At 37.9% G+C, this 13,214-nt stretch overlaps 1 protein-coding gene across 1 annotated transcript in view; it reads left to right on the forward strand.

Moving 5' to 3' along the window:
- Positions 1-5,340: 5,340 nt before the first annotated feature.
- Positions 5,341-13,214, forward strand: part of LOC139450709 (uncharacterized) — a 33,261-nt gene continuing 25,387 nt past the window's right edge. Inside the window, exons 1-2 of the mRNA XM_071232511.1 lie at positions 5,341-5,424; positions 13,007-13,132. Of these exons, the coding sequence (XP_071088612.1) occupies positions 13,049-13,132 (84 nt within the window). The 5' untranslated portion in view covers positions 5,341-5,424; positions 13,007-13,048. The remainder of the gene's footprint in view (positions 5,425-13,006; positions 13,133-13,214) is intronic.

Here is a 13,214-nt window from a genome sequence, read left to right on the forward strand (position 1 = left end):
AAAAAGACACTGGATCTCCTTATCAACGATAACCAGACAGGATTTATCCCGGGTAGGTGCAATAGCGAAAACATTAGATTCTTATATGATATCGTCTTCGAAACAAAATTAATATCAACGTGACTTCGTCGTCTTCCTATGTTCGACTCTGTAACTATTGATTTTGAAAGCCTTCGACACAGTTTCTAAACGATTCATTATGTCAGGTACAGATGGAGTAAAGCTTCAAGTCGCCACCCACTCCCACCCAGCCAAACCCCAAACCCCTTAGCTTTATTAGATTAGACTGTAAAATTTTATATTTTGGGGAGTTGCACTTCTTTATTTATTCATTACGATTTTTTCCCCCAATAGTATAAGTGCTTCCCCGTGTGCGAGATACGCTTAATGTAATTTATTACATGTGGAAAGCGCACGTTAAATCTCCGATAATACGATACGATACTATAACCGTTTTCTCTGAAACATCCATAAGCAATGGGAAGATATTGTGCATGATGCAAATAATCTGAACACAATGCAATTAAACATTTCTTCTCAATGGCTTGATGTTCTTAAGATAAGCAAAGGTTCTAGGATATTTTAAATGAATAAAACCATGTTTTAAATCATATAGAAATATACTGAAAGACATTTCCATGTCGACTTGTTCCTTGCAAAAAGAAACTATGGAACTATGATTTCTTTCACTAAAAGATGGAGTATAATGGGGAAAACCATAACGCAGGCGGAGAAGCTTCGAATCCTTAATCGATATCTCTTACAATTATTTCACTGTATCAAATGTGAACTTACTGTCATATCACTCCTGTACATTTTGTCATGATATTTACCATGTAATTTGATGCCTCTTATGATACGATGACTATGTACTCTCTGGTATGAATAAAAACGATTTAAACAAAACAATAACAACTCGATGCAGTGGCCGTTCAGATAGCCTCTTCATGAAAAACTTATTTGATATGGCACTTCGCTTGGTTAACACTCATTTCTGTACCGTCCAGCAGTACAGAACCATCAACAAAATGAACATTGACATTGAGATCATGTCCCACATACGCGGCCCGTTTAAGGAAACTGTGGAATGCCTTGTTTTCATCATGAGTCTTGACATGCTTCACAAGAGGATCATCAGAAAAATAAATGTGTGCACAATACAATTCTATCATGAAAAGCCTCCACGTTATCCAACCACGCCCTCCTATTATAACTGGTAAATATAATGTAAGCGATTGAGGGAAGAACGAGGGCGCTGGGATCTATTGTCTGACATGATTCTTCGAGTGAGTTTGTCAATACCCTGAATTTCTTGTTTCGTCCAATCACCAACACCAGACGAATACGAAAGGACGGGTACAACATAAATGTATGTGGGTTTGACCTTATTGCGAGTGTTCACCTCTGAACTCCAGATTTTCTTAAGTCGACATTTGTACTCTGCCCGAAGTTTGTCCTTGATATGGACATTTTGGAGTTTGTCCCTAACTTGCATCCCTAAGTACGAAAAGGCCTGGCCTTCCACGGCATGTCAATAACTCCCCTTGCATTTGATTCGGTGTCTAGAAGTGGTCTTTTGTTTAAAATATGGACTTCCAATGTTAAGTAAGTAATAGCGGAAGGTATTTCGTTTGATAAGAAATGTGTATCAGAAGGTTAAGTCCTGTATCTCATTAAATGAAGGATTAGCTATTTTTTTATTGTATGTTTGGTGTCCGACAGGGTTGCCATATGTCGCCGTCTTTTGCGTGACGTAGACGCCATTTGGGTGTCACAACTTATTTGGGGGAATTAGCCGTAGTAGAGCAATCACGGCTGGCTATCACCTTGAAATACAGAGAAGGCAGCTGAGTTGTTGGTGTTTAATCGATGGAAGCAGAGTAAAGTTGCTACTTACTTACTTACTTATGTTGGAGATTTAACGTGCGCTTTCTGACTGCAAGCGTATGTCGCACACGGGCCCGGCCAGGCCATTTAATGTGTTTCCAAAAAGGGGAAAAGTGAGTTTGTGCAACCCAGGAGGGGGCTTTAGGGGTTACTTATATAGTAATTTTGAAATTTTGAGATTTGAAAAGAATGCCAAGAGTGGGTGGGGGACGAACTAAGGGAGCTGTGTCTGTTGGGTGGTTATCAAATAAGGTAGGTTTGGTTTTAATATTTTATTTGGGGTTTAAATGCGACTAATTAGTCCTGTTTTTATTAGGTATATGCCTAAGGCTTTGAATTTTTCTAATTTATTTTGTGGATTTAGGATTGATTCTAGTGTAAGTCCGGTTTTAAGATTTAGGGTGGTCTGTAGTGTTGTTCGGTGTGTTTGGTAGTGTGTGCAGTGAATGAGTACGTGTTCTGGTGTTTCTTGTTGTTTGCAATGTGGGCAATTTCCTGTTGTGTGTAGTTTAGCTATTTTACGGTGATTATTTAGTTTGGTGTGGCCTGTTTGTAGTTTGGTAATTATTCTGTCGATTTTTTTGGATGGGTGTAGTATTTTGGGTTTATTTAGGGGTTTTTTGAGTACTTTCCTGATTTGGCTATTTGAGTTTTGGTATATATTTTGCCATTTTTTGTTAATTTTTTGTTTAGTGACACTTTTGATTTCTGATTTTGAGCTTGGTAAGTTTAAGCTTATTTCTGGGAGTTTAAGGGATAATTTTGCTGCTTTATCTGCCTTTTCATTTCCAAAGATTCCTACATGGGCGGGGATCCAAATGAACTCTATTTGTTTACCTACCTTAGTTAAGTTGTTTGAGCTATTGAGTATTTGATTTATTAGTTTGGGGCGGTTTTTAGTGTTTTTATTTTTGAGGGCTTGTAGTCCACTGAGGGAGTCGGTTAGGATGAGGATTTTTTGGTGTTTTTTAGATTGCTGATTGTGTAGTGCTGAGGCCATGCCCATTAGTTCGGCCGTGAATATGGATTGGTTGTTTGGGAGTCGGTAAGATTTTGTGTCTTTGGTTGGTTGTGCGATGTGGACTCCGAAACCTGTGTGTTTTGAGATCGGATCTGAGGATCCGTCTGTGTATATGTGACACCAATTTGGCCAATTTTCATGTATGTATGCTAGTGTGGTGGTTTTAGCGATGTTAGGATCGGTCTGTTTATTTAGTGTATCGGCTAGTGTTGTGTCTATTTTTGGTATTTTAAGTTTTGGAGTGAAGATATTGGATGATTTATTGTTTTGTTTAAGATTATTTATTTTGTGTTCGTTTAGGTAATTGGTTATTCTTTGGGAAATTGGAGTAAGTAGTGGATGTTTCCGGGCTAGGGCTTGGTTTCTAGGGCTAATATTTTGTTTTATTAAGTTTTCGATTAGTGGGTTTGATTGGGACGCGGCCCAGAAGTTTAGGGTAAGTTGTTCCCTACGTAGTTTAAGTGGCATTTCTCCTGTTAAGGCCTGGAGTGAGGTGGTAGTTGCTACCACCGACCGCCGTTTATATACATCCCAGGCCTTCATAACGTTACATAACTAAAGATCACCACATCCAAGGTGTCAGCGGTTGATCGGCTGTAACCATGGATGGTTGTGTCATTATTTAAGATTATATTCAAGTAGGTTGTTATATTGCCTAACTGACCCTTACCTCAGTCAGACTGACGATGTGTGCCGACCCGGTGACTGAAGTTAAGATACTAATCACTGGTTCCCGGAGAGAGTGACCCTTTGTGTCAACCTGGCTGGGCACTGACTCACAGCTGGAGTGACCGTGTGTTTAGCCTCATATGTGAAACATAAAATATCTTGTATGCGGTGGTCAGTTGGTGCGTTCACTACATTTTTTGAATTTACTTTAAGACTAGTCGTATTAGTTTACAAATATAAGTTGATTAATGTATATTTTCTAATAGGAAATTTGTGCTATAAGAAAGCTATTACATCCATAAATTATATTATTGATTTCTTCTAAGGAGAGGAAGCTTCCCCTACTAATATATAGACAGAGGTCATATTAGATTGATGATGTGGCTCGACAGATCATGAAACAATTTGAACTCAGTCTTGAATTACCACACAATAAACTGCCTGGGAATATTTATTTTTATTGAATGAGATAAGCTACGTGTATACTGTTAGATTCATTACTTTTTTAAATGCATGTTTTGAACATATATTATTGACATATATGGTCAACGGGATTGGGCAAAATGTATAATGTAGCAGTTCTCGCGGGTATTCAATATTTGCTATTTCAGTATCCCAGACATCGATAAATAATCATTGTTATTCCTTATGACGTGTATTTCAAAACCAGGGCAAATCAAAGACAACATTTGGAATATGGGGGGATCAGAATGATATAAAGCTTCACTGAGGCAGTGTTTTGTAACCTTGATCAAACAACTTTTGCGCAAAAGTCGTATGACGCTCTTTGAAATCCTCGTGGAAAGAACATGCTCGGCTGCTCCTCAAAAGTTGTGAAATGTTGACCCTAAAGGCTGGAGCTGCTGGCATTGCTCGACACAAAGAGAGTCACCCCTATTGTCATACAGTCTAAACAGAACGTGTTTTGTGCCTAGAGGGCAAATTCAGCTGACACCCACAGAGTAGGCACTCTTTCAATGGAACGCTGTCAAGCGACACAAATATTTGAAAGCAGCCAGCGATGTACATTCATCACTGAGGTGAAGATTACTTATCGCGGTTCATTCCATATATCAGCTTCTCATGCCACAGCGAGCACGTTTAATTCAGTCTCCCACAAATCCCTGCAATACCTAGTATTTTTAGGCGTTGGCAGAACGGAAGAAAAATGTATTGTATGAACATCTGTACATCTGTGACATAAATATGCCTGCAAATATTCAATATGTGTCTACTGGAGTACATTATGATACTGGACTCACAAAGATCCGGGGTAGAATAGGTCTTCAGCAGCCCATGCTTGCCGCAAAAGGCGTCTATGCTTGCCGTAAGAGGCGACTAACGGGATCGGTTGATCAGGCTCTCTGAATTGGTTGATGCATGTCATCGATCCCAATTGCGTGCACCGATGCTTATGGTGTCAATCACTGCATTGTCTGGTTCAGACTCGATTATTAACAGACCGCCATCATATCGATGGAATATATTGCTGAGTGCAGCGTAAAACAACAAGCAAACATTCTCTTCACCCAAGCAGTTGCAATTTGGTGAAACGGACAAAGACCATAGAAGTGAACTCCCTTGGCAAATCTGTGTTCTATGTATGCTATTTATATCACACAGATACAACTGAACCTATCCTTATGTTCAACAGAGCGTGTGTATTTGAAACCGACCCGGACGGGTAGAAATAGCTGCAGAAATGGCTGCACAAAGCTCCACATTCCACACTGTCGCACACAGTATTGTCGTACTGTACGCTGTCGGCGTTTGTTCGACTGATGGGTGCAAGCTGAGCGACAGGATAGCTTTTCGTCCATTGCTTCAAGACAAACACAGTCGAAGAGGTATAGTTTTAAGACATATTGTTTTTGAACACCCATCATGTCCGGTGAGCATTTTGTCGTTGTAAACATATATCGAGTACAATCAGTGAGTACCGTAAAGTGGAAATTCTAATCCACATCTTCAGGGTGACTGTCTGGTGAGTTGGACCATCATGTTTATATAAACGATTCCCTGTCTACTGGTAAGTGATGCAAGTGTGAGCACTTTGTCAAAAATATGTTTTTATCGCTCGAGCTTTGCTAGTGACTGAGTCGGAGTGCCGGTGTTTACGGGGTAGTTTGTTAACAAACACCCTCGGGGGTCAGGGCTGTAGGGTCTCCTGTCCGATAAGCATCCCGGATGATGTATGCAATGGAAAGTTTATTATTTTTCATTTCAGTATATTGTTGTAGCCCTTTCAGTGTGTCTTGGATATATAGAGAGGCATTAAGCAGGTTTGGTTTGTTTGAAGATCCGGTAATTATTAATGGAATACATATGTTTAAAACTACATGGAAAAACATGTTATACAATTTATCCACTTTTCGTTTTCCAATGGATTTCCAATGGTTAATTTCCTACAAGTATTATACAAAAAAACATGAACAAGATTACGCTCATGATGTCATAGCTTCCTTGTTTAATCACAGTCAACAAAAAGGAACATCTCCCAAACATGTAAATGCTTGTGCGATTCGAGAAATATGTTTTATAAAATGACATTGTAAATAATACTCATAGGATTGACTGGTTCATGTGTGATGATTTGAAATTTGTTCACTGGGCAACTTTTCAGGACACGTTTAATTAACTTTTTTGAGAGGCATTTAGAAGTTGGAGTTCTAAGTAAGGATGAGATATATGGATGAACAACTTCTTTATTACAATTAGGAGCGACGTTTCGGTGTAGGTTCTAACACCGCCATCAAACAAGTGATGTACAGAGTGTGGTTGACAAGCATATATACAGTGTTGGGGGCAGTTTTTATACAGTTGAGTAGGTTTAAGATGCAGCAAAATTGCTGGAGTGGAGAAGCCCGTTCAGAAGTTGGAGTACTAAGTAAGGATAAGATATATGGATGAACAACTTCTTCTACGGGCTTCTAATCATGTAACGTTGTCACAAACCAAACAAACAATATGAATACAAATAAATATAACAGAGATGAGTACAAAATGTAAACAAAACGACGGAAGTGTCAACATTTAACATTTTTTACAATCTGTGCAATATATCTGTGCAATAGTGATGAAAATTAGTGATTATATAAAGAATCTCACCCGAGTATCTTTTGATATCACGTATATCAACGAGTTTATCATCCAACATTATTCTTCCAACTTTTTCAGTTTGTAGATGGTAATAAACAGTGTCTTAAGTGTAAAGTACTGCTGACAGCTTCAGTAGCAGAGCCATTACCGATCCATCCAGTTTTGGATGATAAATACATATGTACGCACATGTATAGTCATCCATGCAGTAACTTTTGTTTTGTAAGGTGATATTTCTGCTTGAATATACAGTAACTGTTGTTTTGTAAGGTGATAGTTTTGTTTGAATATACAGTAACTGTTGTTTTGTGAGGTGATAGTTCTGTTTGAATATACAGGAACTGTTGCTTTGTGAGGTGATAGTTCAGCTTGAATATACAGTAACTGTTGTTTTGTAAGGTGATATTTGTGTTTGAATATACAGTAACTGTTGTTTTGTGAGGTGATATTTGTGTTTGACTACGCAGTAACTGTTGTCTTGTGAGGTGATGTTTCTGTTTGAATATACAGTAACTGTTGTTTTGTAAGTTGATAGTTCTGTTTGAATATACAGTAACTGTTGGTTTGTGAGTTGATAGTTCAGCTTGAATATACAGTAACTGTTGTTCTGTAAAAAGATGGCCCTTCTTGGATATACAGTAACTGTTGTTTAGTGAGGTGATGTTTCGGTTTGACTACGCAGTAACTGTTGTTTGGGTGAGGTGATATTTCTATTTGACCATACAGTAACTGTTGTTCTGTAAAGCGATAGCCGTCCTGGATATACAGTAAGTGTTGTTTAGAGAGGTGATGGTTCAGTTTGACTACGCAGTAACTGTTTTTAGGTGATGTTTGAGTTTTACTACACAGTTACTGTAAAGTGATAGCCCTTCTTGGATATACAGTAACTGTTGTTCTGTCAAGTGCTAGCCCTTCTTGGATATACAGTAACTGTTGTTCCGTAAAGTGATAGCCCTTCTTGGATATACAGTAACTGTTCTGTAAAGTGATAACTCTTCCTGGGTGATGTGATGTTTCAGTTTGACTACGCAGTATTTGTTGTTTTGTGAGGTGATGTTTCTGTTTGACTATACAGTAACTGTTGTTCTGTAAAGCGATAGCCGTCCTGGATTTACAGTAACTGTTGTTTTGTGAGGTGATGTTTCAGTTTGACTACGTAGTAACTGTTTTTAGGTGATGTTTCAGTTTTAGTATACAGTAACTGTAAAGTGATAACCCTTCTTGGATATACAGTAACTGTTGTTCTGTGAAGTGATAGCCTCTCTTGGATATACAGTAACTGTTGTTCTGTAAAGTGATAGCCCTTCTTGGATATACAGTAACTGTTGTTCTGTAAAGTGATACCCCTTCTTGGATATACAGTAACTGTTCTGTAAAGTGATAACTCTTCCTGGGTATACAGTAACTGTTGTTTTGTGAGGTTATGTTTCAGTTTGACTACGCAGTAACTGTTGTTTTGTGAGGTTATGATTCAGTTTGACCATACAGTAACTGTTGTTCTGTAAAGTGATAGCCTTTTTTGGATTTACAGTAACTGTTCTTTTGTAAAGTGATATTCCAGTTTTAATATACAGTAACTGTTGTTTTATGAGGTGATATTTCTGTTTGACTATACAGTAACTGTTGTTCTGTAAAGTGATAGCCCTTCTTGGCTACACAGTAACTGTTGTTCTGTAAAGTGATAGCCCTTCTTGGCTACACAGTAACTGTTGTTCTGTAAAGTGATAGCCTTTCTTGGATTCACAGTAACTGTTGTGCTGTAAAGTGATAGCCCTTCTTGGATTTACAGTAACTGTTGTTCTGTAAAGCGATACCCCTTCTTGGATATACAGTAACTGTTGTTCTGTAAAATGAAAGCCCTTCTTGGATACACAGTAACTGTGTTCTGTAAAGTGATAGCCTTTCTTGGATTTACAGTAACTGTACATGTTGTGCTGTAAAGTGATAGCCCTTCTTGGATTTACAGTAACTGTTGTTCTGTAAAGTGATACCCCTTCTTGGATATACAGTAACTGTTGTTCTGTAAAATGAAAGCCCTTCTTGGATACACAGTAACTGTGTTCTGTAAAGTGATAGCCTTTCTTGGATTTACAGTAACTGTTGTGCTGTAAAGTGATAGCCCTTCTTGGATATACAGTAACTGTTGTTCTGTAAAATGATAGCCCTTCTTGGATATACAGTAACTGTTGTTTTGTAAGATGACGTTTCAGTTGAAATATGCATTAAGTCTTTTGTAAAGTGATGGTTCAGTTGATTATACAGTTATAATCTTTTAATTTTAAGTTTACACGATATACGGCGTTTCCATTGGTGTATATGTGTATGAACGACACAACTTCTGACGGAATACTTCCATATTCCCTGGGAATTCCTTAGCACAAAAACATACATAAGCGTTCCTTCTGATCATTTAGAACCTTTATTCTTGGTCTCGGCGTTTCATTATACGTTGAGAAATGTCAAAGAGCATGACTGCATGATTGTTCACGAATATCCTCGCTGCGGCCTATCCTAATGAACAAACGAAGAAATGCACATCTAAACTATCGTAGTATCGACTCAATCCGTGCCAAGGCTGACATTGACCGTCTCCAGCAATCTATGAATTTACCTCAGTGTCTGTTTGACGCATCTTTATTCACCTTTCAATGTTCGGCCAGTTGATCAATGATGACTAACACATGTAACCGCCACAGGTCCATGAACAACTTCGGAAATCTCTCCCGTCACGTTTATCGCGTCGGTCATTTTGACGTCTTGTACTTGATGTAAATGTATTACGACGCACTGTCATTGTGACTGACTTACTGAGGTAGTTTTTACAGACCTTTCTCATCTAATGAGGATATCATTTGAATACATGTGCTGCGTAAGATGTTGAGCATGTTGTGCATCCATACACCCATGTCACCTCTCTTTTTGAGGAACTATTTTACTCCGCGATATAGCTAGTTGTTGTATGACTCTCAGTGTAAACATGAAGTCACACGCACTAAATAAACTTGTGTTTAGATCTTGGCCTGCATCCTTTGAGGTAAGACATTGTGATAAAATAATTATAAGAAAGCTCCGACGTTCATATAGTTCATACTCCAATGAACCCACACATTAAATAAACACGCCTACTTGAATATACAGTAACTGTTGTGTTTGCAAACTATTCTGGGGCAAGGATGCAGATTACTCGGCGCATCTCTAACTTTTGACTCACACTTAACTGATATAGTTTCCAATTTCTGTATCTTTAACGGAAGGAAACATAATTCAAATGACTATGGATATATATCAACTTGAAGTCGTTCAGCCTTCGATTACTGACACATACCTTATGAGACTATGCTAGCGGACAAAAGTAACAATGGGTCATATTTAGTGGTCTAAATATTATGTTATTGAAAATGACAACATTATGTTTGGTGGTTTGTCTTATTTATGTTTTATCATAAAAAAATCATTGACAAAACCCATACCAGCTAGCTGTGAGGAGAGAGCGTGACACGTCCTGAATGAGGGGTGGTATAGCAACTCAATTGACAATGTCAATTTCGGATGCGCCGCTCTGTACGGGGTAACCGTATGTCTGCTATTAATGTCCCAGCTATAAGACTTTTTCTTGGCAAGGGAAGAACATCATCTAATATATCTCTTAATTGGCATATAGGGTGGATACCTCCGATTGTCAGACAATACTTATAATTATGTGGTGTGTCATTTTGAGAAATATGCCTGATCGATTAAATAAGATAATTCTATATAGGCTGAAAAGGCTTGCCGCAAGTCATAGAAATTGGATTTCACGTTTTTCGGCAAAATTGGCAGCCTCAAACATGCAGCATACATATATGTTTAACATCGCCTTTGGTTTAAATACTAAAATTATTTCTAGCTAAAATGCAAAATGTACTTTTAGAAGGATATCGGGTAAGCTGGCAGGAACGTTTATGGAAACATAGTGTTAATACTGGTACACAAAAGAAAACTCGATGTTTAAATAGTGCTGTGAAAGATATGTCAGGAGTTGTATGCCTCGGAGTTACCGTTCTGCCTTTGCAAAAGTTAGTATGTGGTATTGTACCTTTAAAAATTGACAGATATGAAAACTTAAATGTTGAAAACATACTTTTTAACTTTAATCATCATCTTGAAATTGAAGAACTCAAAGTTCATTATACTATGATCTTAGATTTACCATATTTACGAGCATAACGGCTAAAATCGCTTTGTAAATCTGTCAAAGAATTTTGAGTCCTTTTTTAATATGAGGTTTATTTCAATCCCAAACCCTGCTTTTTAATATTAAAACGCAGAAATTTGATACATGTAATTATGTTATCTGTATATGTTTTGCATTGTCTATCATAACTATATGTTAATGGCGTTTCACTATATTTTATGTATAAACTCCTACTTTATTCATGTCAGACACCTGGTGTTATCACTGATTTTCAGTGACCCATTCAAATAATTTTCACCGGTATCTGGCTTTTACAGTCAATGGAATTTGTTTCGTTGGATAATCAAGACAGGTTTTTCTGTGGCATTGACGTTTTATATTTATTTTAAATGGGTCGATAGTTCTGCCGGTGTTCTGAAGTCCCCGAATTGCATTATTAGCTCAATAGCATTTATCAAATATGCTGAGACAACTACAATGTACAAAAAAAGTGTTTGGGCTGAGACATAGAAACTGCCCCCGCAAGAGGTTTAACTAAAGCTATCAGTTATATCGATGATCTGATATCGATCAATAACCATCAAACAGCCAATTCCCTTCCACTGATTTACCCTTCTGAACTAGAAATAAAGGTGATCAGTGAAACCGCCTCGTCTGTCTCATATTTAGAACTGTGCATGAAGATTCAGAGTGACACAAAAACTCTCCACAAGACTGTATGGCAAGAGGGATGACTTCCCCTTAATGTCGAGCAATATTCCTGCAGTTGATGTCTACATTTCTAACTTTTTAGGTACAATCGAGCATGCTCTTTCTTTAAAAAATTCAAAGAGCGTCATCCCACTCTTGCTCAAAAGTTGTTTCATCAAGGTAACAACATTCAAGGCCCCAGTAAAGCTTTCAAAGGGTTTTATGGTAGACATGTGGTGGACATTTCCAAATTTGAGCATCAGTGACCAAAATTATGCCCTCTGCTATTTCCTTTTGTGGCTTTGACCGCATGTTCCCGTGTATTTTTAAGGTGAACAGTTAACTAGCCTTTGCATGTGTTTGTGACGAATGCCACCAGAAGGGCAGGTTGCGCTCACCTATTCGCGAACACCTGGTACCATCACTATTTGATAGTCATTCTCAACAGTCTGAATTGTACAATCGATATTACTTGTGGATTTTCCGTTTCCTGTCAATACGTTTGTGCTCTCTACCAATGACAACATAACGCAAAAACGACTCTGAAAGACATTCAACAGATTCCTCTACTCTTTTGGTCAATTATTCGACAGCATCCATAACGATTTTAAAGTTGTGCTCCCAAATGGTAGCAGGTTCCTCACGATATTGTGGTCCATATTTGAATATCTGACGAAGTTTGTTATTGTCAGCAACAGAGAAGTCACCCGTGATTATATGACCTACAGGCTTAAAGAAGTATGATGAGTCTTGGCAGCCACAAGTAGTGGAATTTACATCTTTAGCTGCCAAGTTCACTTTCTGGAACACCTTCCTATAATTGAACAAACTGGATGAAATGGTGTTCATATACGAAATTGAAATTGTTGGTGGTTCCTGTAATTTGGAATATTGTGGGACATTTTGGTAAACTTATTTTTGTCAGAGAATGTTACTTGAATTTAAGGCAACAATTCCCTTTTTGCATATTTCAAATTCAAGGACATGTAGTCTTTGATTTAGAGGAGATTTGTTTCTGTTTTGGCCAAGCGTTTCAAACCGACATCAATAACTTTACTCTCTGTAGGCTCTAGTCGATACTGTAGACCCACCCATCAGCAAAAAATGCTGGAGTCGTTTAATTTCTTTCTTTGACACAGAGTATAATATTGTCTTACTTTGTGCAGTCCCAATGACCCTGAAGGAGAGGCAACTAATGGATGGTATCATTTGCCCTTTGTCCTTTCTTGTGACCATGGCTACGTCGACGTAGATGGGATGCTGGAAACAGACTCAGTACATTAAAAAGAATGCTTTCCTAAATTACAGTTGATTAGATATTCCACTTCTCCCTATATGTAGCAGAAGACAAACTTGTTCTTGAGCATTGCATTTATTACTCTAATCCTTTGCCTGATTGTTCTCTTGCGTTGACGTTTTGTGTAATTTAGAGTCTTTTGAAAAGTGTCAATTTAATTTTCTTTCAGAGAGCATATTCAAGTGATACCTAACTGATTTGGCATAGCGGGATGAACCTCCACAGATCTGCAGCATTGTGTGCAATCATTCTTGTTTCAATTCCTGGATTTGTATGGTGGAGAAGTGATCAATATGTAAGTAAATATTTACACGAACATTCATATTGAGTACTTTTTCTTTTTTTTACGATAACCTCATTGTATCTACGTAACGATC

Source organism: Haliotis cracherodii, unplaced genomic scaffold, assembly GCF_022045235.1.
Source record: "Haliotis cracherodii isolate W230 unplaced genomic scaffold, xgHalCrac1.p SCAF_8, whole genome shotgun sequence".
Taxonomy (NCBI): Eukaryota; Metazoa; Mollusca; class Gastropoda; order Lepetellida; family Haliotidae; genus Haliotis; species Haliotis cracherodii.